This window comes from Malurus melanocephalus, unplaced genomic scaffold (genome assembly GCF_030028575.1).
Source record: "Malurus melanocephalus ecotype Western Australia unplaced genomic scaffold, MMel_1.1 scaffold_8, whole genome shotgun sequence".
Classification (NCBI taxonomy): Eukaryota; Metazoa; Chordata; class Aves; order Passeriformes; family Maluridae; genus Malurus; species Malurus melanocephalus.
In genome coordinates, this window is record NW_026623240.1 from 214,459 (window position 1) to 241,843 (window position 27,385).

General features: G+C 38.0%; 1 protein-coding gene across 1 annotated transcript in view; it reads left to right on the top strand.

Moving 5' to 3' along the window:
- Positions 1-26,569, top strand: part of PLPPR5 (phospholipid phosphatase related 5) — a 40,855-nt gene extending 14,286 nt beyond the window's left edge. Inside the window, exons 2-6 of the mRNA XM_057373323.1 lie at positions 6,220-6,352; positions 8,561-8,811; positions 14,126-14,302; positions 15,947-16,066; positions 24,383-26,569. Of these exons, the coding sequence (XP_057229306.1) occupies positions 6,220-6,352; positions 8,561-8,811; positions 14,126-14,302; positions 15,947-16,066; positions 24,383-24,415 (714 nt within the window). The 3' untranslated portion in view covers positions 24,416-26,569. The remainder of the gene's footprint in view (positions 1-6,219; positions 6,353-8,560; positions 8,812-14,125; positions 14,303-15,946; positions 16,067-24,382) is intronic.
- Positions 26,570-27,385: the final 816 nt, after the last annotated feature.

Here is a 27,385-nt window from a genome sequence, read left to right on the forward strand (position 1 = left end):
CTGCAGTGGGCTGGGTGCTCCATTCATGGCTTCCATCCCGGCACACGGAGGGCCATGCAGTGCCCTGCTCTCCTGTGCCACTGCTCCAGTCTGGCCCTCTGGTGATGGCACAAGGCCTTCTCRTAGTTACACTCAGAATAGCAGGGCCCTGGTAGCTGTTTCTCAAAATRCCTTTTCACGTAACCAGCCTTTGCTCTGGCGTTGTGCGAGTCCAGCCCTGGCGCGGCTCTGCGGAGGCTTTGCCTGTTGGACACCACAGATGTGCTCCAGAGAAGATGCCATTTGCACATGTCATCAGTTGCTCAGTCAAGAAGAAAAGGAAGCACTGAAGAGACTRTGTACTTCAAAATATTTCATGTTTTCCTCTCATGTGGTGATGAATGAAGATGAGTGAATGATGAAGTTGTCCATGCCTCTGTCATTATGTTCTCATGGTTCATTTTGGGCTTCTTGCTTAGAAAAGCTTCGTTATTATGTGCCTTTTGCTTTCAAATAGCAACAATGACTTCATGAACAGGGCAGCCTTTACCATTGTTRCATACTGAGTATGTCTACGATGTATTAAAAAGGGCAATAAAGAATATTTGTTCCTGTCAAAAGTAACATTACTGTTTAGTAGAATATAACCATATTCTGCAATACAGAGAAATAAGTAAAGCAGATAATATTTCACTATTAAGTATGTAATCTTTTACTATTTTTCTTTTATAAGTGWGCATGACCAAATATATTACTTTTTAGTATTTTTCTCAAAAAAAAGGCTGTGCATATTTTTATAACATAAATACTCTTCCTTTTTGAGCCAGTAAATTTTTTCAACATCTTTCTCTAGAAAAGCAATTTTCACCTATTTTCTGTAGAYCTTCAGGAGCTGCGATGCAGTATGGTCCTATATCCCCATGGTGAATTCAAGAAGGGATATTTTGTATTTAATCAATACCACACAGATTTATCTAGGATTTATTTTTTCATTTTTCTGCAAAACTACAGGTCATTTGTTACTATAGAAAATGTACTTCTTTGAAAATTGGCCAGGGCATTTGCTGTCAGTTTAAGCAAGTAAGAAGCAATGGGAACAAGACAAACACAAAGAAAATGGCCTCAAGGGAAGGTTCYGCATAATGAACTTGAAATTGCTACTGCAGGAAATACTGTTGCTGCTTGTCCTGCCAGGGCTGTCACCTCACTCAACAATTTTAGCTTCAAGCAGAAAGTGGAGCTTTACCTGCAGCATCACTAAAGGCCAAGGTTTATGCTGTTAGATTTTCCAAACTCTGAGGGCACTATGCTCATTGGTACATCAATTGCATTTTTAAAGAGAAATAGGCCAGGAATAACCCATGGTGTCAAAAGTGAAGAAGACAAGGTAAAGAGCAGGAATAACAATGCATGTAGAAGCCATATTTTTAGAAGAGATCTACACCACAATAAGTGGGAACTCATAACTGAAATGAATAGGGAATAAGAATAAGAATTTTTCTAGAGCCATATAAATCATTCCCAAAATTTTTAGCTCCAGTTCCCGCCTCCCCTTCTTTCCTGATCCTTATCAGAATGAAGAAGTTCATTCTAGAGAGAAAAGCAGAGCCCTGGATTGCCTGAGATGCTCATTCCCTGAATGCTTTTTCTTGAACATGACTCACAGAAGCCTTGGTTAGTGTTCAAATCATGCCTAAATGAGAGAAATACAATGAATGAAACGAAGTCAGAAAAGAAACGACAATGCACAGTATTGTAAAATGTTCTTCTTAACTTGACAATCTGAGCACATGGATGAATATTTAGCGGTCTATTTAATGCAGTAATCACTTTTGAGTGTTACTCATCTATCTGAGTGGTTGCTGTAGCTACAGCATAACCCTGAAAATTGTCAGAGAGGGAATCGTGCATTCTATGACATTCCCTAGCCTGTGTGAATTATTTCTTGAACATTTGTGAAGCCCAAAGTAGGTGTTAGCTGAAAAGGTCTATGACTGTATGCACAGAAATTTATTTCCTAATCCCAAATAGAGGTTATCAACCTTACATTTCAGGATTTATCTTGTTTAAATGTATTCATGTGCCCTCCTATATCTTGTCTTGCAAAAGAATGTTTAATTCTCACTTGAGTCCTGGTGCTTTATAGGGATTTATGTGATAGATATGAGAAGATAGGCCATAAATAAACCTCATTACTATTTTAAGAAGGGCAGATTTAAGGTAATTTATTTCTATAGGTTCWGGCTGTTGTAAACCATAGGAGACTCTTGGGGAAGTTTGTTTATGGAAAATCAACAATGACAGAACTGCTCTACCTCTAATATTGGGAATGAGTCAGGCTTGACATTTCAAGCTGAAAAAGAACTGAGACTTTAGAACCAAGTTAAGAATATACTGGATGGATCATTTGGGGAAGGACAAATTAGATTTTTAAATTGACACACAGTGCTAAAACTAGGCACAGCTTGCCTGAATTCAGAAAAATGACTAATACAGAAAAAACCTGGACTTATCTGAGAGGAAGGAATCAGTGTAGGGAATGTGTACAAAATGCTATAAGAATCCCGAGAAGAAAGCATGAAAAGGGACCGATATTAGGTGGTTTGCAATAGATTATTACTTGTATAAAAACACCATGAAAATCAAGCAGCTAATACATTAATCAAGAGTTAAGAGGTGAAACAAGAAGAAATACTAATTTTAAATCTGATTCCTCTCAAATTCTGTTCCTGGTTGTCAAATGGGTTGTCACATCACAGACAGGATAAGATTGCCATGGGGATGGTTCCAAGAACTTCTGTAATTTAATTTTTGCTGGGTTAATATTTTTTACGTGCTTCCTTACGTGTAAAGGATTGTTCTTGTCTTGTTCCTTCTTGCAACRTTGGTGTACACTGTGTTTTTATCTGAGGACTGTGCAAGTTGTTCATACATCTGTTCTTCAGAATACTGGAAAGCAATCATTTTGTATTGTTATTCTTCAGATGAAAATTGTTCTTTTCTTTATACTTTAAATGCTGTAGCTATAYGTCAAAAGGTTTCCTCACTCTTGGGGAAGGATGACTGTCCCTGCTTTTAACAACTGCTAAAATATCTGTGAGCTAAGAATTTTAATACATACCTTTGGGAAATTTGTTCAGTGATCTAAAGTAGTGTGACCCTATTAAAATAAGGTAAAAGATGCTTCTATTATAGTCTGTTTTTCATTGTAAATTATATTTCTATACCTGAACTTGTGTAGTTTTGTCCAGATGTTTATGTTGTCAGAACATTCAGATTCTCCATTATAATCTTTCACTGCCAGTTTTGGAATATTCCAAAAACTTTTTGCCCCAAGAGTTAGGGAAGAAGTACACAAATAATTCTGTTAAATTAAATGTCATGTGTTGACTGGTTACAACTCACATATGCAGTGGAACGGGTAATGGTGCTTCCTGTGCCAGCAGGAAAATAGAAATTGCTCCTTCCAGGAATATACTAGGCATGCAAATTGTTGTAAAGTGCAGGGGGGATATTGCTCTCCTTTTCCTCTCCCCTGTAGAGCTGATTATTGCCAGTGGTGCTGGAGAGAAGAAGGGGAAGGAMTTTCACTGGGAAACAGAATTTCTCCTGTGATTTATTGAGATTGAAAAGGATTTTATTTCCATTTCTGAAACATCAATAGGCTGATTATTGAGATGAGCYGTGCTTGTGCTGAAGGATGGAGGAAAGAGAACAGTTTTAGCTGAACTGCCAGTACAGAAAAATAAAGAACCTGTATTTATTGCCAAATTCTAGAAGGATTCTATCGAAGTGAATCCACAGAAGCATAGAGATGAATGCCTTGTGTGCTCAGTGGCATTTCCCACTGTGATTACTTCTGACAGTAGAGCACTAGGCCTTCTGTAGCAGAAGTTTTGTCTTTAGACAAATTCTGCATCCWTCTGACCCTTGCACCTGTGTGACTGCCCTAAGAGTATTCTTCTTGCTCAGCTGAGAATTGAATGCTGCTCCCTGCTGTTCTTGGAACAGAGGGTTTTCTTCATACAGGTCACCATCAAAGACAGGAAATTTAACAAGGAAAAATTGTTGGCAGCAGCAAGGATCTAGATGCAGCTGATGAAGACAGATTGCTGGAAGTAAGGATCTCCTTTCCTATAACTGAACAAGCAGTTCTCCTTTTAGTAAATCCCAGCTTCCCTGCCATCCAAGAAGATGACCTTTATTCTTAGATCAGCAGATTCAGAGCTGCTGAGAGCTGCTCAGAGCTGAAGAGTTGAGGATGCTGGCATTCTTGGTGCTCTCGCAAAAGGTTGAGMACTGTATATCACAGATGCTTCCTTTCTGCTGAATTCTGCTTTTTCCTGGAGTTTCAAAATCTGTGAAAATTTTGCTGAAATCTATTGAGTTTGGCAAGAAGAATTAAAGACAGAAGCTGTCTGTATTCAGGTTTTCTAATCCTTGAGAGGAAAGAAAAGCATTACTGTGACTCACACAGTACAAGTATTAATGTTTGTGTTCTCACCTTTATGAATCATATTAAAACTGGGAGGGTTTGGTATTTTTTTAATGAGAACTATAGGGATCATTGGATTGAATTCTCCTTGCAATATTTTGGATGATCTTGACATCGATGTTGAATTCTTTTCCATGTTTACTGATATTTTGTTAATTATAGATGATGAAATTCTACTTCAGTAGGCTGAAAATGTGCTTGCATCACAATAGAGAGGATATTTGTTWGTTCAAGTATTGAAATTTCTGCTTCATCTAAAAATTCCACTAGGATCTGAAGCCAGTCTAAAGTAATAGATAATGMCTATTGTGGTGAAAAATGAAATTTTTCTTTTTAGACACTTGCCTCCAGAGTTATTTTTGTTACTTGTGTCATGTTACTTGTAAGAAGCGCTTACCCTTGGGCTAAATTGTGGGGGAATCTGCATAATCTACAAACAACTAAGGTCGTTAATTGCATCCTTCYTGTTGACAACTAAATATGTATGTGAGCCCATGCCCAGAGATTTTTAATATATTTTTTGTGACCAGTGCTGTCTGTAGAACTGTTCAGACCTATTGTGATACATGGAAAGATTCATATGGATTCATATGGATTTTCCCATTAGGTCAAAGGTTCAGAAAAAGCTCGGCTATTAATCAGATTTGATGGCACTGTTTCTTGTATTTGTGTAGTATTATCATTTCGTTTTTGTGATCTTTGTTCCTCTTGACCAAAGTGTGATGTACCTACCCATAAGATTTAAGGTTTTCATATAGAGGAGTGAAAGGGCCTTGCCRGTCAGTCCTGCAGTGAATCAAGGCTGGAATCCAGTGGTCACTGTTGGACCCCTCTGCTCTACTTCTCAATTTATCTGCCATAAACCTTCAGTATTGTAGCTTTAGATAGATACCTGCTTAAGTCTTGGCTTTGGCTATCAAGTCTTAATACCATAATTGTAGTGAATAAATTAAAGGTCATGCTTTGTTTYACAGGTAATACACTCCCTAGAGAAGATATTTTACATTTGAAATATATATTTTTCTCATTTTGTGATTTTTAGGTTTATTTTTGCCAGCCATAATGTGAATGATATATAGACATGAGAACTTTATTTTGGTGGAGTGAATGTGAAGCAGGCCATTCTTAATGTTAAAATATCAGTGGTGACACTTTATTCAAGCATGAGGAACAGAGCTAAGGCCAGACTTGATAAATTTAGCTAGCAAAATACGAATCAAACCCTRTTAAGTAAAGTACATCCTGGCAAACTAAACCTCTGATGTGAACAGGAGSTCTGTTKTGATTTTTTYCCCCTTTCTCCCTACCATAGTCCAAAATGTAAAGCTCAACCCTGCGAARTGCTGAGTGTCAGTGAATGCCRTGTGGGAACCAAAATGTTCAGCATCTTCCAGGATTAGGTCTTTACTTTGGCCCAAATCTCGTGCCTTATGTGGTCTGTTGTTCTTGAACTAATAGATTTCTTTCTCTTTCCCCTCATCCTGAAAACTAGGTTATGTTATGTCGACTACAAATCCTGGTTGTAGTAATTTATTCTCTTTTAAGGCAAATAAAGTAAAGCAAGCCATAAGGCATATTTCCCTCATAAGAAGATTAATGTACAGAACACGATTCACTTATGCTGTCTTTTGTGCTGGTTTGGTCTTGTTTCTTTAAGATGAGATGTCTGTCTCTGTGATACTAGTGTATTTTACTTGCTGTAATCTGATGTACCATTTCTCTCCCCTTTTTTCTCCTCCCCTAAGATTATCGTTGGAGAAACTGCAGTCTTTTGTCTACAGTTAGCTACAAAGGATTTTGAAAACCAAGAAAAAACAATTTTAACTGGAGACTGTTGTTATATAAATCCACTGGTGCGCAGGACCATCAGATTCCTTGGTATGAGCAAAATTACTGCTTTCATTTTCTGACTGGTGAGAGTGATCAATTATGTCTCAATTTTTACCTGGGGAAAATATTCAGGCAACCATACAACGTATCATATGTAGTATTAATTCAAGTGCAGTTTTTCTTTTAGGTAGCAAATAAAGCTTTTTGGAAGTTTGGATTAAAAAACAGTTGCAGAAACAGCAATAAAGTTAGAAAAAATTGAGACCACAAGGGGGAAAAACAACTAGCAGGCCTGAAGTGTGGTAGAGAMAATCAATTATCCTTGTGCCATATCTATAAGTGATAGTAAACACACACATGCCAAAATCGAAAACATTGGGATATAAATGTGTATTTGAAGCCAAGCTGATTTAGCTGATTTCTTAGCCTGGGTATTGTATTATAGTTTCTAGCAGAAAACTGCGCAACATCAGTGCTACACTGAACCTTCCCCTTTGACTTCACTAAYGTCATCTTTTCTACTTAGTTTGTTCCAAATGTTTTTGGAGGGAGGAGTGTCATCACTCCACATGTGTATAGAACATTCCCASATGCTGCTTTTTAATACATGCAGGGATGCCATAGCAGGGCTCAATTCTGCTGTTTGCTTCTCTCCCGTGGTTGCATCTAAAAGAARCAGCTGGAGGAGTGAAGCCTTGGGGCAGCTAATCCTGCTGTATGCCCCAGTCTCAGGGGGAGGAGAGCATGTGCAGCTGTGTCTGAATTTGCAGTGTTTGTGGAACAACTGTGCCTGCCTTCCCAGAGTGTAACTGCTCCCTGGAACAAGGAGACAGCCTTGCACAGGTCTGGAGGAGGAGGGGAGTGATGATCAGGAGCTCCTCCCACTCTAGTTCCTSTGTGTATAATTAGTTCCTGAGTTTTCTTCCTGCTAAGTGGGCCCTTCTTTCCTCACAGAAGCCAAAAACACTTGGGAGGGGTGGCAGGAGTGAACCAAGGCCTCTAGGCTGTTGTAGCAGATGAGGCATCCCTCCCTGTTGTCCTCTCACAGTGCTGTGTTCACCTGTGCTGTGCAGTGCACACCCTGGGTACTGGCTGAAAGGCCCCTCGGAGAAGTGACTTGGCCAGGCACAGTGTGCTGCTCACCAGGGTCCAACATCTTGGCCACAATTAATATTAGTGGGATATTCATTGCTGGCCTGCCACAGTCCCAGAAATCGCTCTTGGTCCTCTGGCTTTGCTGAGAAAAAACGTCTGTATAAATGCATATGTTTCTGTGGAATTACATCTGCTGTGATGTTGATCCATTAAAGTCCTCATGTGCCCTATGAAATTTGGATTTGCCAGAATTCACTCTGCATTCACAGCGATTTGGAGTATGGGAAAGATGAGTTGATTTGTCCATGGAAATACTGGAGGAAATCTGTAGCTCAAGTGGAATTGGAACAAGCACCCACAGGCTTTTCCTGCTGGTCAGGGTGCTGTGCTTGCATGTTCTTCCAGAGCTCATTTTCTATTTACAAAAGGATAGAGAGGGACCTCAGAATTGCAGAAATCTGTTTTCTTTTAAATAATTAGATACATGCATTTACATTTTAATGAATGAGTACATGTGCTTAATGCTTTGCTGATATGTCTGATTAAAAAATCTCTGTAGCATAAGTAGCTCCTCAAATATATAAATCTTTAGCTCACTGTGTTGATACTGTGATTAATATGCCTTGCATAGATTTACCCAGTAGCAGGAAGGCAGATGAAGACAGCTCGTGCACGGCAGTATTGAATTATTCAGTACTTTARCTTCTTTACAGCTGCAAGGAAGAGAGAATATTTGTCCAGTTTGTGTTATGACTTTCCGAGTTTCTTCTTCTGCATCAGGGTCTGACCTCCTTGATTTTCAAGAGATTTATAGGGTGAAGAATTTGCCTCTGTCACTTCTGTTTAGTGAACATGGGCAAAAGTAAAGTAATGCAAGCTACCCCAAACAGGGGACATGCATGGTCATGGGGCTGAGGAAAGCAGGCTACTTGCACAAGGGGTGAGTGTGTTCCTATGAAAGATGGGACARACATCACATGTGAGGATGCGTTGCAGTGTTGCTCCTGCAGTTTTGTAGGAATATGTCATCTCCAGGGTAAGCCATGGTCTTTTGGATGCAGTACATGGGAGGATTTTGCATGTTTTTGAATGGAAGAAGCTGGTGTATTGCTATAATACCATAAATTGCCAGGTAATTTAACTCTTTGTTTCTCTCTTTAGGAATTTACGCGTTTGGACTGTTTGCTACGGACATCTTTGTAAATGCTGGACAAGTTGTAACAGGGAATCTTGCACCCCATTTTCTTGCACTTTGTAAACCCAACTATACAGCACTTGGATGTAAACAGTATACACAATTCATCAGTAGCGTACATGCCTGTACTGGAAATCCAGACCTTATCATGAAAGCCAGAAAGACTTTCCCATCCAAAGAAGCAGCACTAAGCATATATGCAGCTATGTATCTGGCTGTAAGTATATTACACTATTTAATGTCATTGTTTTTGAAAGCAAATGGCTTGCACTGTGAGGGGGAGGAGGGAGGAATGGGCAGAAGATAAGGCCCAAAATATTGGCTGATTTTCTATATGTAAACATTCTGTGAGTTATTGTGAGAATGATTCACTGGACTTAATTGTGACAAGGTACAGTGATTTCCAAACCTTGAAAGCCAGGACAGTGCTAAGACATGGCAAGTTGTTCATAAAAGGTGTAATGTATAGATTTAGGATAACCAGTTCCTTGGTTTACTTTTTCCCTATTTCCAGAATATTTGGGACAATAAGGAATAAGGGTAGGGATTTCCTCTGACTGGTAGTGGTACCTTTCCATGATTTAACCCAGTGCAGATCAGTAGAATTGCACATAACTATTCTTTGGTGAGGTGAAGCAGAAGGCTGTCTGATCTCTGCAGGTTTCCCAAGATCTCTGTGCATCTTTTGGTACCAGAATTGGTATTTATAGGTACCTCATTGTTCATTCGACAGTTTGACTCGAATCATGCAATAAAATGGGCTACAAGACAATCCACCCTTTCTTCCCTCTCTTCTCTCTTTTACAGGGAGAGATGAATAGTGCTGAGATAAAAGCTAGTTCTTACTGCCTGGCATCAGAGCTGTTGTATGGGTTGTGGAGGGGCATGGCAGAGGAAGAGTGGCCAGTTAATCTCACTCAAATAACTCTGGCTTAGTTTGGAGTGCATATTGTTCTAGTCTTAAAGCAGGTGCACATTTTGTTCCTGTGCTGGGGTCAAGTTCTCGCCAGCACTTGCCTATGGGAGTGTCTGACCTGACCTGTGCTGGTAATCACAGCCCTCACAGCCCCTCAGATGAGCCCGGGGCTGCCTTCMCTGTGTCAGTGGGAGCCTGGGCAGGAGTGTGCACCTTTGTGCTCATTGCAGGAGCCATCCCTTACATTCCCTCAGTGTTTGAACAGTAGCTGCCTGCACATGTGTGTGTGTGTCCGTATCCAGCTCTGCACATACAGATGTACATGTGTGTGCATTGCTTTTGAGCACACACCAAATGAGACAACTTTTAATTCCTCATTGATCTGGAAACTGATCCTTGACAGCATGGCAAAGATCCCAGCCCCATCCACAGACAGTGTGTCAACTCAGTGCTTCTGCATATGGTTTTAGAACCTGTTGCTTAAAATCTGCAGCACTGATGGTAACTTTTACCAAAGGTTCCTTGTGAGCAATGTCTGTTTAAGAGATATTGATCATCAGTTGGTACAGGCAAGTGTTGTGTGCAAATAAGAAATGAACAATAATATTCTATTCTAACTTGAGGCAAATGTTAGTCTTCTACTAGTATTGTCTTTATTTGGAGAGATATCTAAGGCTTTGCTTCACTGAAACGCTCCAAATTTGATGCAAGCTATTTTAGAAAATACTCAGAATTTTTCATTTTAATTGCTCCTATTTTTCACATCCATCTGTAAAGTTGGATTTCCAGTGTTGCCATGAGTCAGAGTAACTAGGAAACCAACTGTTCAGCTACTGCAAAGCAGGAAGTAAAGTAGTAATAATACATTTTAAAAACAAAGAGTAGACATCAGTAAGGTTTAATTGCTGAAGTAAAGTAGTAATAATACATTTTAAAAACAAAGAGTAGACATCAGCAAGGTTTAATTGCTGAAGTGACTTTAGACATGAGGAAAAATACTTTATGCAAACCTTGTCTGTGGTCAATATACAGTTAGCAATATAAAAAATKTAAGCAGCTGAGATCCATTTCATTACTATTTGCTCTTTCAGTAACTGCAGAAATGAATACATCTTATGCCATTACTGTACTGCTGCATGGTGCATGACACTGCTATCATTTAACTAAAGCACTGTAAACTACTCTCAGGATTTTTGAGTTCTCWTAGTAGCTCCTTGATACAATATTGGCAATTCTTTTTTATTTTTTTAGTTCCTTAAATCTTATTGCATGACTGAAGCTAAAAATACTGTTTATTACACTCCAAGGGGAAAAAAATTTCAATGTTCCAATATTTGGGGTCATGTCCTTACACTGTCATGTTTATCAGCATAGTTGGCCCTAAATAACAGTTTTGTCATCACTGTTCACTGGAGTAGAAGATTTCAAACAGTAGCCTAGTCTTTGTATGAGCCATGCTACGACAGTTACTGAGAGCATGGACATAAAGTTCTCCATATATTACTCAGTATTTCAGTGGCATATTATCTCTGGTACAAAATGTGCTTTCTTTTTTGTTAACAGAAATTTTGGAGAGAGGGAGAGATTGTTATGGAATCCTCCCTGGGTGTTTCAGCCAGCTGTGCACAAAATAATACCAGCTTAAAGAAAAAAACCACACAACGAGCTGACCCAAGGGCCCTTKCTCTCTGAGGTGGTGAAATAAATGCTTTTAAACTTGTGTGATTTCACCAATCAACCCATTTAGAAAGAAAGCCTATGCTTTATCTAATTCCTCTATCTAGTTCCTCTATCTCATTCCATTTAAGTGCAGTCACATCTTATYACCAAGCATCTGTGCATATTGTCTTGTTAACAATAGCTTCTTTTTTCATCTGAGTTCTGGAGTCTTCCTTTTTTCCCCTCTCCCCCCTTTGGAGAGTGGGTGGCTGCTATGGTAACTCAGAATTCCCCTCCTGCTGCAAAGTACAGTCATTTTCAAACAGTTGTTTTGCTAATATTTAGACTTTGTAGTGTTTGCCTCCATAGCTTACTTTCAGTACTTATCCAGAGAGACCTAGCACTGGAAATGTTGAGTTCCAGTGCTATGGTCAGATATTTTCTCTACCCTGCTCCACACACAGATGCTCTCAATGAGGTATTACCTTTCTTCTTCAGACTTTTAGGTTCATTTTTCCCAGTGTACCAGTGTTTTCAAAATGAGCTACTGCATAATGACCTCGGCATGACAACCATGAGTACTCATGTAAGGAAGGGACTTGGCAAATGGAGGTCTATTACTCATGTGAGGCACAGCAYGAATCTATGGTTGTTTTTCCCCAGTGCTTTGTGTGAGTAGGGGGTTGAAGGACATGCTTGGTTGTARAAAATTCAGAGAATTTTATGCAGAACATTTTTTGGGTTCAGCTTTGTATTAAAAATGTTGAAATTTGATTGAAGTACTGCAGAACCAATTATTTGATTTGATATATACAAACACACTGTAATGTGTTTTTTCTTATCAAAAATTGAGATAATCTTCTTGGGCAATGACCAGCTGTTATAGATAATGGAAATATGTCACTGTGACCTGCCTTAAACAAGCTGTTTTTTTCTTCTCACTAGTCCTTTCAATTTAATATGACACAATATATAATTAAATGCGGGATAGATTCCTGCTAACTCCCCTGTGTCAACTTCACTCAAGCTGTGTTTGAAATTTGATTTTTTTACTGCATATTCAAAATATTCGAATCTTTTTCCTAGCACCAGCTGTCCTAACATGTAATGTGAATGTGGATAATGGTGGTAGTATCCAGGAGRACGAGCCTCACTAAAATGGTTGCTGTGTTAATTCAGTATGGAATACTCTGTCTGTAGCTTGGAGAAAACCAGTGGGGCTAARAAGCTGGAAATTCAAATTGCAGTTCTCTTATCACCTTTCCGCATGGTTAGAGTAACTCACTGAAGACAGCCTGCAAAAATACAAGGAGCTAAGATAAAAGGATAGTCAGTGAAGGGAGAAACACTGTTTCTGAAATGGTATAGGAAGAAGAGAGGAGACATGTGGCTTGGAGATAAACCCCAAAACTCTTTTTTCCAGATCTTTGCCCAGTCTGAATCAGTGGAAAACTTTCTACTATTTTGCTGTTCATCATRTAAAGTACACTGAAGATTTGTGTGTTCCACTACTCTGATGTTATTTTAAGATTAAGCTTTATTTCATCCTCTAAGCCATGGATCTTTCTCTAGTGTTTTGAACAAAATTATTGTCACATGTTGCTCATTTTAGACAAGCTCTGACACTACTTCTTCAATTAATTAATTGTAACTGTAATCACGCTACCTAAACTGCTTCTTGGCTGGATTATTGCAGCACTTCATAAACTGATTCCCTGGTAAATTCCACCAAAGTTTCAGACAGTACAAAAAATTTTCAAACAAACCCAAAGACTGTYCATTTGTTGGCCAAAGAGGTTCTTCACTGCAGACTCATCTGTTTTCCCTTGCATTCGAAGAGATGGCATTACAAACTTGGAATCTTTAGTGAAGCTCCATAGGAAATACTTGCATTCTTCAGTCGAAAAACCTAAATCCTGTTTAAAATTTGAAGATCTAGGGATTTCAGTGGTTTAATTACAGAAACATCTTCTGCGGAGAGTAGAAACTTTTTTCCTCAAAAATCTTATTAGTTGTTGTATTTTTTTTTTTTTTTGAGGATGGGGAGGAGGGTTGTTGCAAGAAGTCCTTATGCCAAGATTCAAGAGAAAGTCAAATATTTGGTATTTCGTCCACTGGCTCATCAGAACTTGGCAAGTGGTGGGTTAAACCTGGTAGTCACTAATGTACTCTTAGGGCAGAAGAGCTGCTCTGTTATCAGGTGGTGCTTTTAATTCAGCAGTACTGCACAGGGAGAGTTACACTGCAGCAGGGCAAATGGATTTCTCAGAGTGATGCATAAAATCTGCAGCATTTAGATTGGTTTGTGTGAGGTACAGAGTTGTATTAGTTCAGCACTGGTTGCAACTATTRCACTTCATAATAGTAGATGCTGGCATTTAGTTCAATTTTCACTGCTCTTTGACTGTTTTTCACCTTTTCATTTTTGACAAATCACTAATTAGTCACATGAAGAAGTGGTGTATAAGGAAGAAAGGATTTTGCTAATAAAAACAAGATCTTTATGTATTCCCTTTCTTACTCTGCCTGGCAGCTTGTAATAATACTAATAGCACTTCAGGGTAAAGATCTTTTKCTGTTACTGTCAACACTGCACAGTGAAAAATCAGTCTTTTTACTTCAGTGCATTAATAAATAAATACACAGRCTGAGAGTAATTGGATAGGGGTGTCCAATTTGCCTGATTTTCTGCAGGCTTTCAGGTTCATGGAAAAAATATAAAATATATAATTTTGTGGTATGGTCTGATTGTTTTTCTGTTTCCTTAGAAAAAAGGTGTCATGGCTTTACTGCTCTACTTCCTAGTTTCTTTACACCCTTCCTCCACTCTCGAGAAAAAAGAAAAACAAGCCCCAGCAAATACATATAGTCCATTCAAATGAATTATGGACCTTTCATTCATCAATTAGTGGGAGATACCCATCAGTCTTACACTTTCTTCCTTTCTAATTTTCAGATGTATATCACCAACACAGTGAAAGCCAGAGGAACAAGGCTTGCAAARCCTGTTCTGTGTTTGGGCTTAATGTGCTTGGCCTTCCTTACTGGAATCAACAGAGTAGCAGAGTATCGAAATCACTGGTCAGATGTAATAGCAGGATTTGTAATCGGAGTATCTATAGCAGTATTTTTGGTAAGTGTGTGTCTGTGTCACTTCTTTTGAAAAAAATCAATGTATAAATTTGTATCTCTAAAAAATCCTTAAGASAACTAAATAACAAAAGACACCTTTCTTATCTTAGGTTTTTTAATTAGTCATCACTTTCATTCGTTATATTTACATACACTCAGAAATGTGAAGTTAAGAAAGGACTGATCCAGCTATCTATTTTGACTTCCATATAAACCAGACTGTAGCATTTAAAACAGCAATTTTTGCAGCAAGACCCACTTGCAGGAAGCATGTATGACTCAGAATAACATAGAGTTATGATTTCATGTATAAAGTATAAAATTCAGTATAGTGATACCCACTACCCACACTGATCAGAGAATAGGWAATACTTGTTTTTCTGGCTTTACACTAACCCTAATGAATTTATTTCATAATGAATCAAGTTTATGTTTGAACTATATATTAATCTGTATCAAAAAAGTCTTTGTTTAGCCTCTTTCTTTTCTGGAGCTGTGTTCCAAATTCAGATTGTTAATCACAGTTGCCARTGACTACTGTTTGTGCCAGAAAACTATTTCTGATCTAATAATMACCCTCACTAACATCTGCAGTGCAAGACTACAGAATAGAAGAGTCATTGCTCTTTACTACCTGCAGGTTTGTCTGCCTGGCAGCTTRTAGTAGCACTAAATACACCTTTGAATTTTTACCCCATGAAAACACTTTTGAGCTTGATTCTTGGACCACAAGGTCTTGGTCCCAAGATCTTGGACCTGAAAACTTGGCTTGCCTGAGAACCCTCCCAGGGATGGCTGAGGTGGGTGCTTTCACTCCTCTAGACATGCAAGGGTAGCTGCAAGTCTCCTTTAAAATACTCCTGCTTGCATTTCCAAATGTTCCCTTCCACACAGTGTCCAGGAGTTATATTTGGTTATCCACGTTTATGTTTTTCCATTCTGTTCATGCCCCTAAAGTGATGAAAGAGAACAGAATAGGGAAGAAATCTGTCCCAGCATTTTTTCTCACATTTTATGATGTATGTTGTGTAAAACCCTTTGAGTAGCATGACATCAAATGTAGTTGTGTTTTGTAGAAAATGCAGTTGGCAAACATTGCTGCTCAGCTGAGTGTYGGAATTAGTAGAAGCAAAAACTGTTACAAATCACATTCCTAAATCCCTGTGTGAGAACTTCTGCTGCCCTGAGCAGATATGAAGTTACATTCAGACTTGGGAATGGTCATTTCCTTCTTAYTCCCTTTCTTACTTTCCATTTGAAAAAGTCTTTGATGATCAAAACTGAGATGGCACTGGCCTTYCTAGTAGTTTAAGGTTAATGCCATGGGGGCTGCAGGAAATCTTTTCATGACATTGATAATAATTGGTGTTCTATTCTGCAGCTTCAGCAATGGATTTTCTTTTAGATATGAGGTTTTTTTTGGTTCTCAAATGGTGCATGTGCCAATAAATTGGTTGAAACTCTTTTGTCTTGAAATATTAATTAGGGATTTTATGTAAAACACGAACTTCATATTTCAGTGTTTCTGCTGTAAAGCTGTGACTAAAGCTGGTGTCATTTCTGCCTAATTATAATTGTCAGGATCAAAGCTTAAAAAAAATGTGTTGTTTCTAAGGTATTCTGTTTATCTTCTAATCCCTTCTAGGTTGTTTGTGTGGTAAATAACTTCAGAGGACGTCAGCCGGAACATGAACATTCTCATCTGGATAATCTGGCCCAGATGCCCATGATCAGCATACCCAGAGTAGAAAGCCCTTTAGAAAAGGTAATGTCTGACTTTTAAAAAAACAATTAAATAAAGTGTAACTTTGCTGCAAGGATGATCCCAAACTATCCTGACAAGACTGCCAAGGTAATCAGATTCAAAATAGAGACATGTCAGTGAGGAGAAGGAAGGAAAGAATTAATTATTCAGTGACACCCCTTGGGAGGCTCTTCATGCTGTCATTTCACTGCCATAGCTGCTGCTAAATCCATGGAGTCAGGCTGAGTAGATCTGAGACCCTTTTCCCTTGCATTCCTCAAGTTTGATTAATATTCTGCCTGAGAGTCGGCAGCACTTGAAGGGCTTGGAAAGAAGCCTAACCCCCAGGCCCAAGGGGCTTTGCAATTCAGGTACAAGTGGCATGTATCCTATTTGTTTGTGGTATGTCCTCAGCCTAGTGCAGAGCATGGGATGCCATCATCAGCTGTGGGGCTGTRTCATCAGACATGTGCTGACCCCAGGACAATGCACCCACTGGAAAGCAAAGTAATGTGGGTAAGACAGTAACTGCCCAAACCTCATGATCTTGTCAAAGCAAATTGGATTTTAGACTAGGACATGCTAGTGATAGTCTCCTGGGTATGCTTAAGTACCACAATGTGTTTAAAATTTATTTTAGTTTACTGTGAAAGCCATTTATATTTTTTGAAGATGATGTTTTATTATGTGTTAGCTAAGATTATGTCTGACCGATAGTAAGAGCAAACAAATACAGAAAATATTTTAGGCATCTTTACCAAGGGGAAGCTTTCAACTAGTAATGCAAAGTTTAAAGAAAGATGTATTCTTTTCTAGTGATTTTATCTGTCATTATTCATTAAAATATATTGAGTTATGCCCATGTTTGAAGATAGTCAACAATTCTACTGGATTGGGCACCGAAAGAATTTTTCCTATGGTATTCTTTAAATTCCAAATTAATTCTGATTTTTTTCATGTTAAACGTAAGTAAGATTTTCAATCACTCCCCAGTCTGTCTTGTTCACTTGAAAGTGGTGGAAGTAGTCCTTTAGTAAGAACTGCTGCTAGTCCTGGGTTTTTTATTCCTTTCCTTGAAGGGAAAGACGATTTCTTCTCAGAATCATCTAATATGCCTTTTTTGAACCAAGTGTGTCTACTTCCGCTGATATCTTGTCATAAGGAGGTCAGAGTCTCATTTGCTTTAACAAGCATTTAGAATGTGTATCTTCAAAATAATCTATTCAGTTAACTTTCTGCAAAATGTCAARACAAAACAAGCTGTCTGTTGGCCTGGAATGTACCACATTAATGAGAGCATGTTTTATTTATGTGCTAGGCTCTTGTGCAGTAGAAGGCATTGCTGTGGCTCAAAAGCTATCATAGGTAATAAGTATATATTCTCTGGTTATTGAAATTTTAATTTTTTTTTCTGAGGATAAAGACTTCATGTTAACTTCATGTTTCTGCCTGATTTTAGACCCTCTCACTCGTGATGGACAATGTTCTTTTCTTCAGGCTTGGCCTAGTTTGAGATATTGTAGGGAAAACTGTGGAAGATTGAGGGATGATGGGAGGATGGTGGAAGGAATGTTTGCTCTGCTTGAGGATAACCTCCATCATTTTTGAACTGCCCAGGACCCTATTATATGAATGAGCTGCTTTTCTTCTGAACCCATATTCTTATGGCAGTAGATGGCAGCTGCCATGGAACTTCTCTGTAGATAATTAAACTGGGGACTGACCACAAGGGGATACCTCTTCCTGAGAACTCATTCTATGGGTTCATCTTTGTCTGTGTTGCAAAATCTTTCTCCTTTCCAGACAGAGAGGATGGGATGCAAGGACAGTAATGTGAAGATTTTGCTAATTTTTGGGAAATTCTTTCTTCTGTTTCCTCTTTCAGAAAGTTTAAATTTGAGTTAGCAAATAATTCATTAAGAAGCTAGTTTTGTGAGTGTTTTAGGTTTTGAATTTCTGTGGAGATTTTTTTTCCTTTTTTTTAAATCTAGATTTTTTTTTTNTTTTTTTTTGTTTAATCTAAGGTTTTAGATAGAAGACAGACCCACTAAATAAAAGGCACAAGAATAATACTTATGGGGAACTAAGGTCTAATTTAAGTTAGCTAATCTTAATTAACTACCATCACTACAAGAATTCTTATCTTATTCTTTGCTTTTTAACTCCCTTTTTCTTTTACATCCTTTTTTCTCCACTGGAGAGAGTGTGATAAATATTTTGTGCGCTCTTTGCCTTTTCTTTCTTTACACACCTGTGAGTTGCTTTTCGCTACATTTCTGTTAGAACTGTTCTAGTTCAGTATTCTGAAGCTTATTATAAAACTTTTTCCTTATTTTCAGTCTGCAAGCTTCTGTGGCAGTATTAAAGACAGCTTACTGTCAGAAGTTAACTATTAAGAGTAGCACAAGTCCTAAATTTCTGAAGTTGTCAAAGGCTAAGGCAGTGCAAGCATGAAGCAATTCAACTGTTGACTGGTACTGAAAATTAGTAATTGTATAGGTATCTGGGAGAAAGCAATTAAAAAATCCTGTCTTAAAGAATGACTTCATTAGAAAGGCCTGCCATTTAGGACCCCACTCATTGCTATTTTATTATAAATTCACCCCTGAATGAGTAAGCACATGATGCATCACACAGACCTGGAAGCACATTGCTTTGCTGTTTCCAGATCTGCTACTTGCTATTCCAGAGCTTTCTCCATGGAGAGCAAATGCCATACTCACCCCTCCTGCCACTGTCTGAGTTCTGGTAGAACTTGAGCTATGTTTGAAGTGCACTTAAACAGGCATAAGTGTTCTTGTAATATTCAGAACTGAGCTGCTGGTTGGTGACAAGGTTAGATCACTGTTTGCCTGATGCTTGTGTTTAATTGTGGTGCATGCAGATGATTAAACTGTTCTGCACRGGTACCCATGCAGCCAAATAAGCTGTAGTTGCAGTGTCTCCTTGAGGAATCCTTGCCACAGCCTGCTCAGCAGTGCAGACTTAGTGCTTTTACTTTAACTATAATCATCCTCAGAATTAATAAAAAGAATGAAAGCCAAGAATCTTCATTACTCACCCACCTGCTTCTTTTTCTTTGTGTCTCTGACCTTCATCTCTTACAAGACAATTGGTGTTTCAGTTAGCTATCAGTCTCCTACAGAGTAGAAGCTCTCATTCTATCACAGTCAAGGTTAGAGAGTCCTGTTCTTATGCAATTACTGAGAAATAGGGATATCCTGGTTGGTACCTGGAAGAGTTTGAAAGTTCAGCTTCATCCAAGTGCACTCACAAATTGGGTTTTCTGTTTCAAGGGAGACTGACATTATTTCATGCAAAWGTCACTTCAAATTGGCCAGGGTTTAGAGAGGTTTCCCATGCACCTTGTAGTAGTTTCTGATTCTACCAGCCTTATTTATTTTTTTAATAAGTATTCTATCATTGAAAAAGTCAAATACAAATACAACATGGAGCATTTCAGGACTAATGGAGGCAGTAGATAGCATACTGAGATGCAAGGTTTCAGAAGGAAGTATTTGGTTAGGAGATGCATTATGGTTCATCTCCTGTGAGTCGAGATAATTACTGTGTCTGATTATCAGTGCTTTCTGTAGCTATTCAGTATTACTTACTTGCACAGAGAGCTCTTTGCAGTGCTCTGTTTGACAGCTAAACTGCATTTATTCCCCAAGGTTCTGCTTGGCATTCCTTCATACTGCTACTTCTGTCAGCGGTGCCCAAGCCGTGTTCTCAAACACAGTCACTGTTCCTTACCACAATGAGCTTTCTTATACTCCCCCGTTGGACTTACTAGCCAGTGTGAGTGAACTCAAAAGAGATAGATTAGATGCTCTCTTCTTCTGCCATTTCCAGGTTTTAACRGTCATAAGTACTTGGAATTCCTCTCTCAATATGTGACTTTCTTGTTGCCCATCATATCAGTTGCTAGTGACTATCAGGGTTAATTGTCTCAGAAATCTTCTTGAGTTTGACACTGTAATTATTGTTCTATTGTGTATGTGCCAAAGGTAAGGATGGTGGTAAAACATTTTAACGATAGTATGTGTAGATATTAAAAAGAATTCTGCTCATATTTTTAAGACTGGGGAAGCTTTCCTCTTCAGAATTTAAGGTGTATTGTTTTTTTTATTCACTCCATCTTGATTATTCACGAGACATGGAACAGCTTCTTCACAAGGTCAGAAAATTCTTATTCTTAATGTTACCGTTTTTTCCTTGGTCTTAAGCATATTGGTTCCAAATCTTTAWTTGTTACATGCACTGGTGTGCACACAGCACCATAGCCTGGGGATCCTGCCTGCTGCCTGCAGCTCTCCAGGGAAATTGCCTCTCACCGAGCTCACAGCAAAAAGCAAAACACAAGGATGCTTTAACTCATCATACTATGGGCAGAACAGGGAGAGGCTTTGTGTCCATTTCTGTTGCTTCAAAATATTTTGGTTGAGAAGTATCCAAATACTGTAATCCATGGTGTCCAGGAGCGCGTTTAGTTGTCCATATTTGTTTCTCCAGGATGGTTTGCTGAGAGCCCACGTKCATACATTAGCTTGTAGACAGTTATCGGATTCTCTTGGCATAACTGTTTTTKCTTGATAATACAGTCTGTTAAAGGAGATACAATATAACATTGCTTCACATTCACATCACAAACACATACTCAGGAGAGTCAGCTCATAAAAATCAGAGGCAGTTTTGTTTCAATGTCAAGCATTTGAATTTGCATTCATGTCCTACTCTTCTGCTTAAATCTTCTTCTGGGGGRTTGTGCAAGAGTTATTTCTGATTGGATGCAAACTGTGATCACTACATCTAGTGCTCAAATAAAATAATACTTAAGCATGGGAAGTGGAACAGTGTATTCAGTGTTACCTCCTCAAACATACATATTGTAGGTGTTACAGAATCAAGGTATTAGTTCCAGTCAAGAAGATCCTTTGCCAGGAAGCTCCCTCAAAGCACGCATCCTTAGGTTCTTCTCGTGGATAGCAGGGCCGGAGCGCTGTGAGCACCTTCCTCTAAGGCAATGAACGTATGTGCGCGAGAGCGCACTGATGGAGCGTGTGCAGTGGGGAAAGGCTGTGCTGCCTTCTGTGCAGGGCTGCAGKGKSYRMMKKSRSCWMYKASMMSYCTKWKSMWCYWWWWSYMYKRWWWSTCYMGWWWGTMYRSWMWRYWKRCTCWGMYRAYTSWWWSAWWWSMWWRWTAWYATTWTTATTATTATTATCAATTATCMTTTGCCTGAAGTACTACAGTAGTATTTTTTTCTATTGAACAAGCTACTGTGGGAAAAACAATGAACAATTTTACAAATTCCTGTTTTCAAAAAGGGAAAAATCTTTTTAGGATGACAACTGTTTTTGAATATTTAACTGTATTAATGAAAACAAAGAAAAAAAAATAAGCTAAAAATGTTTAAGCTATGTAATGAAAACAAATCACGGAAGGTTTTAATGTATTTTTTCAATGCTTTAACATTATAGCATTTCTTATTAACAGAAATTATTTGAAACTTAACAGAAGATATACAGTTGTGGACTATTTCCCCCAGAAACCTGCACTCAAGGCTTAGCCTTTGGCTTTCCCTTTTTTGTTGGTGGTGTGGGAGCACAGTTATGATGCATGCTTTGCCAACCAGGCTGGTACTGTCCCCTTAGAATGGATGGTGCAAACACTGGTCTGCCTGTCTGTGAGGCTGCTGCCATTGAGCCTCAGCATTTCTGATTCTTTCAACAACTGTAGGGAAAAGAATTTCCCGTGGAGTTGGAGAAGCTGAGGTCCTGTGCATGGTTTTTTGCTTGTCTTCCTGCATCTGTGTGAACCTGATTGCTGACAGTAGTTAGTATCTCACGCTGAACTTTGTCCCAGTAAATCTAAGCAGAAGTGATAGAGTTGAAATGTAATTATTCTAGAGGGACATGATTTGTTTTGTTTTTTTTTCTTCAGAGTCTCAGCAAGGCTTATTTGTAGTTTTGCCTGAAACGATAACATGAAAAAGCAGGAATAACCAGACAGTTGCATGAATCTGTATCAGTGATTCTTGCCATCAGCAAGTGATTAATTCTGACCTAGTTATGCATCACCCTGCTGAGTCCACTGGAAATGAACTGACAGGCCTTCACTAGAGTCCAAATCAATAGGTCCATGATCAGCAGATTAGCAATTCTCTTTGAGGGCTTATTGAGGAAGGGGGATTTTCTTCTGTGTTGTTATATCCCAAACTCTGCATGTCTTCCCAGGGATGGTGACCTGCTCATTTTGGAAGTTTAGCTGGCAGGAGTGTGAACTACATTCTCCTTTCCCTAAATAATAGTTATCCAGTCTTGAATTAATGCCACATGAAAGAGCATTTGGTTCTCTGCATCACAGACAAATGTGTGTCGCTTAGAGACAGAGATGGCACGTAGCAGGACTTGAAAGAATTGATTAAAATAAAGAGGRACTCTTTTTTTCTCTCCAATTCCTCATTTCTAGACCATCTTATGAAAAAAAGTGAATAATTTTAGACTGAGATAGTTTAAGYTGACAGGGTGACTTTTCAGGTCTAAATAAAGAAAATAAAGTAAATACTAAGAAGAAAATGTCATAATAGCCTCACAGCAACTCCAGAGTCATTGAACTTGCTCACTGTATCATCTTTTGTATACTCAAAGCAGAAAATGGCCAGCCATCAAAAATGCTTAAAGTTGATAATTTTTTTTTTTAATTAGGAAGACTAATTTTGCATTTCTTCTGAAGAAACAAAATCTGCAAGCAATAACATTTGTTTCTATCTTTTACTGAAAACATTTTCATAGAAATCTACACTGGGTTTTTTTTCTAATGCTTTAAAAAAATCTGGCTATGGTTTCATAATTGTTATTTATTTAAAATTTATAAATTCTATTTGGGGAAAAATATACATAGATGCGTACTGTTTAGTAGTAGTTTTTTTTATGAAAGCTGTCATAAAATACAACAAGAACATTGCTAGGGCTAAAATGCATATTGTAGGGGAGGTGGAAGAGTGCTTCTCCTGAACACAGTGTTATGGCACAGTGAGAGAGGGAGCAAAGCTGCCAGCCTGGAGATGGGGTCATGAGGGGCAGCTCTCAGTCAAAGTATTTCTAATTTCCTGCCTCTAATGGAAAAAGCAAAGATGTCTGCCTGCCTCCCCATGCTTGGACTGACAAATATTCAGTCCTTTTAAAGAGGAACTGAGAAATATAAACTTCTGTGGTGGTCGTTGTTTCTCTCCAGCACTCTTTATGCTGTGTGATAAGAGATTATCAGAAGGACTTCCCTTAAGTAAGAAACTGGAGGTCCTACTCTCCCCAAGTTATCCACAACCCCTTCCTCTTCAGCTCACATCTGCTCTCTTCTGAGCTTGATCCAGGAGGCAAAGTGGTGAGAAAAATCTGCAGTGCATTGCTTGGTGTTTTACCCTCTGAGCATTTTTGTACTTGGGAACAAACACAGTGCTTAACATTAAGATTCCTTTTATTAATTTCAGACATTGCATGCTTTGTAAAAGACAGTGGCAATCAAGGGTTCTGTGCACCCAAAGGGAAAATACTTCCTTTGGATCCTGCACATCACTATGTGGTTGAGTGCTCACCTTCAGATGTTTGCAGAGTCACTTGCTTAGGTTTGCCTATGAAGAAGTAGCCAAAACTCTTTAGGATGCTGTGGGTTTTTAAGTCACACATAGAATATTCAGTTCCAATACACATCTTGGTGTTCGTAAGAATCAACCCACTGAAGGAAAGAGGAAAATGCTCTTAGATTGCAAGTGGACACTAGAGATTATGAAAGAAGAATTTTGAATATGAGTCYTCAACTATCAAATGCAACTTGATTGTAGCGTTTTGTTACTTGATTCAGTGCCATTGAGCTCATGGGGAGAAATTAATCTTTAAAAAATGAATATCAAAATCGTATTTACACTGAAATAGAATATTGTAATCTGTCAAACTCATTTTAATTTCTAGGAATTTTGTTTTCAATTATGAATAAGATAGCAATAAAAGTACAGCCAACTCAATTATTCACATCGAATTTAAAATTAAACTCAATTTAAAACAAACCWAAAACCATCTAAAATTAAAATGTAATAGAACCATCACACCTAATTACTTTGTTCAGCATACTTGCTTATCCAGTCTTTCAGTGGTTAAGRACTGCTTTGGGAGTCAGTGAGAGCACTGCAGTGAAAATCAGTTWTATTTACATCACTCTGCAACAGTCTCCAAGTACAAGGCTGCCCTTGAAGCACAAGAGGCAAAAGTTTTTCAGTGGTGACTGCTGTCTATCTGTGTGGTTTTGTGGTTTTTATCTGTTTTTTTTTCCTTTAACTCGTAGAACCACATCACGGCCTTTGCAGAAGTCACATGATGTTGATGCTGATGTGTATTCACTCCATTGGACTTCATCTCTTTTCACARCCCACACATGATATTTGCAGTGTATCAAAAATGAGAAATTTTTAGAAGTCCGATTTCTGACTTGATTTTTACATCACTAAAATGATACCAACATTTTGAAGAATTCTTAAATATTAGAACGTCACTTTACTTTCTAGGGAAAATATTAACTGTTTACTTTTATGATAGAATGGGACAAACTGAGCACTAATTATCTGACATTACCCTCTGTTTTGGCTTCTCATTGTTTTTAATGGTTCATGTACCTATTCCAACAGTACTTTGTATTTTGATTTAACTTTGATTTTTAAAATCTACATTTTTAATTCAGCATGAACTTGTTTCCATTTGAGGCAATTTCAGTGTATAAAAACTAGACAAATATTATGTTCTGTATGAAAATGCTGTTTGCACATTGTATTACGCTGTATTCCATGTAAGATATCATTCAAACAGTATGTTATATGTAAGACTGGTGCTTCTGCTTTTGAAGAGAAAAAAAATGCCAATTTTTACTGTAATAAGTATTGTATCATAATTAAAAGTTTATTTATTTGGATATTTTCCTGACATAATTGTAGTTGAATTGTTGTTTTGTAGTTCTTGAATGTCTTGGATGATATATATGTATCTAGGTTAAAAGAAATGAAAATAATATAGAAAGTTTGATCTTTGATATATTCTTTATTACTAATGATATCCCATGAAAGGTTAAGGGCTCCATTCTTGGCTTAGCATATCTGATGGGAAGCTGTGCTGTTCATAAATCATTTAAACAAATTATTCAAGGAAGCCTGCATCTTCTCATGATTGTGGTACTCCCTGATACTATTCTGGGAGAATGGGTGCTAAGATAAGAAAAGGGTCACTAGCTTARTGAGGAAAGTTCATCTCAGTTTCTACTCTCCATTTTCATGGAAAACTCATGGAAAAACCAAAATGGCTCAATTTTTTTTTCAGCCTAAGTGACCAGGACAGGCAGTGACTTTCTCTCTACAAAGCTTTTTATCTTTGTGTGTTTCAGGCTCATATTCTTTAAAAAAAAAATCCTCTGCCAGTCTGCATGGTGTTGACGAATTGGTTTTTCTTCAACATCAGCCAATGTTACCATATCTCTGTAGTTACTGTGAATACACAGAATAAGTCTCCCATTTGAAAGACAGTCTTGCTGACTATTCATAGTGAAGTTGTCCTATAAAAATTAAACATCAAATGGATCTGAATATTGTAAATACTGAAGACATTTCTCATATCTGCCGGAAAGCTTTCCTCTGGCAAGAGCTGATAAAATGCAAGCACTACAGAAACACTGAGAATACTGTTGGTCAGCGCAGGCTGTTGAGCATTTTAGGCCTTAAATTTTCCATGGTTCCATGTATTTCCTGTGCATTAATCATTGTTAGAGTGTGTTTGAAACACAAGGATGTAGAATCAGGTATATTTTTTCTATGATGAATTTTGATGTGYTCTCACATAGTCATCAGGTAATGCCTGCTTTTACTTTTTGTTTTAACCTTTGCTTTCACTAAAATAAAACTACCTAAAGAGTGCTTGGCAAACAGGGCAAGGCCAAGTCATCTTTGAGTGCAATAGAGCATATGCTGTGAAGTCATTGTGCTAAGCTGAGAATTAAGAGATTGAAGAAATATGTCTGTRGGGAGAAAAGACCTAGAATAGAGTCCTTAGCTACAACTAGGTTTACTTAGGTGATTGAAACTCCACCTTTATTAGACTATCAACTGTGTTTACAAAATTGTAGTAGATCCAAAGTTTGTATCACCGTGTTAGGCACACTTACCCTGCTTAGTCTAGCTAGTTAGGTTCCAAGGTACTAATGATTTCTCTGTGTGCAGATTTAAATGAAATCTTCACTCATTTTTGCATGGTAGCAAATCTGCATTTTTTTTATATCTGATTTATAAGATTACCAAGAGATTCTTTTATGTTAAAAGAGATGACTCTTTTTCAGTGTACTGTATATCATCAGCTTGTAACTGGTCTCTTTCTCAGGATCTTTCCCAGTCAAATATTTGGGTTAAATTTATCATACTATCTCTGTGAACCAGCAGTGAGAAAACAAAAAGAGAGACACTCTGCTGTATAATGTATTTTTAAATAAAATAATTTTTCATTCATATGTAGTGTATTTTTTTAGATGTCTGCTTTACGTATGTTTTGGTTGATACTGTACRTGTAACAAAATTATGATTTTATGTCAGGTGCATCTGGTGACATATTTTCTCGATTAACCAGGAACCCTCACAGTTAACTACCTTCCCTTAGAGGTGGTTCTGGTGAAATTGAAAAGCATGAGAGCAAGAGCTGCATTGCAGAGTCCACAGCCTGTGGGAAGGACTTTTCCTAGAATGTGGACCAGCCAAGCTCCAGACTCTACTTTGATTGATTTTCATAAGTGGCAAGARTTTGCCCTTCCACATCTATAACTCTCCATTGCCCTGAAGTCTGGGCTTTATCTCTTCCATTCTGGACCCAAAAAAGCTTTCAGTAAGAACAGTTTGCCAAAACAAAAGAAAGATGGCATTTTTTTGATTAAAATGGCTTTTTGGTGGTTGCTTTTAAAAAAAGCATCATTTGTCATTCAGGGAATATTCTGGTTCCTACTGAAAATAGTGTTATTGAACCATTTCTGTGATTTTGAATGCAACTGATTTTATTATTCTTGTGGACTTTTTCTGTGTGTACTTCAGTGAAACAGCTCCACTCTATTTATAAATGAGATGTTTAAGAAGCATCTCTAATGTTATATGCTGCTGTGTTCCTAAAAATGGAATTTGTAAGGCATATGGGGACACCAGCTGGGCTCCTATCCATAACATTTTAGATTCTCTTATATGGATTYTGCTGTTGGTTTATAATCAGGAGCTGCGTAAGATATACGGTGATAGCATCCAGGCTCATATCTCTTCAGCTTTTAAAAATG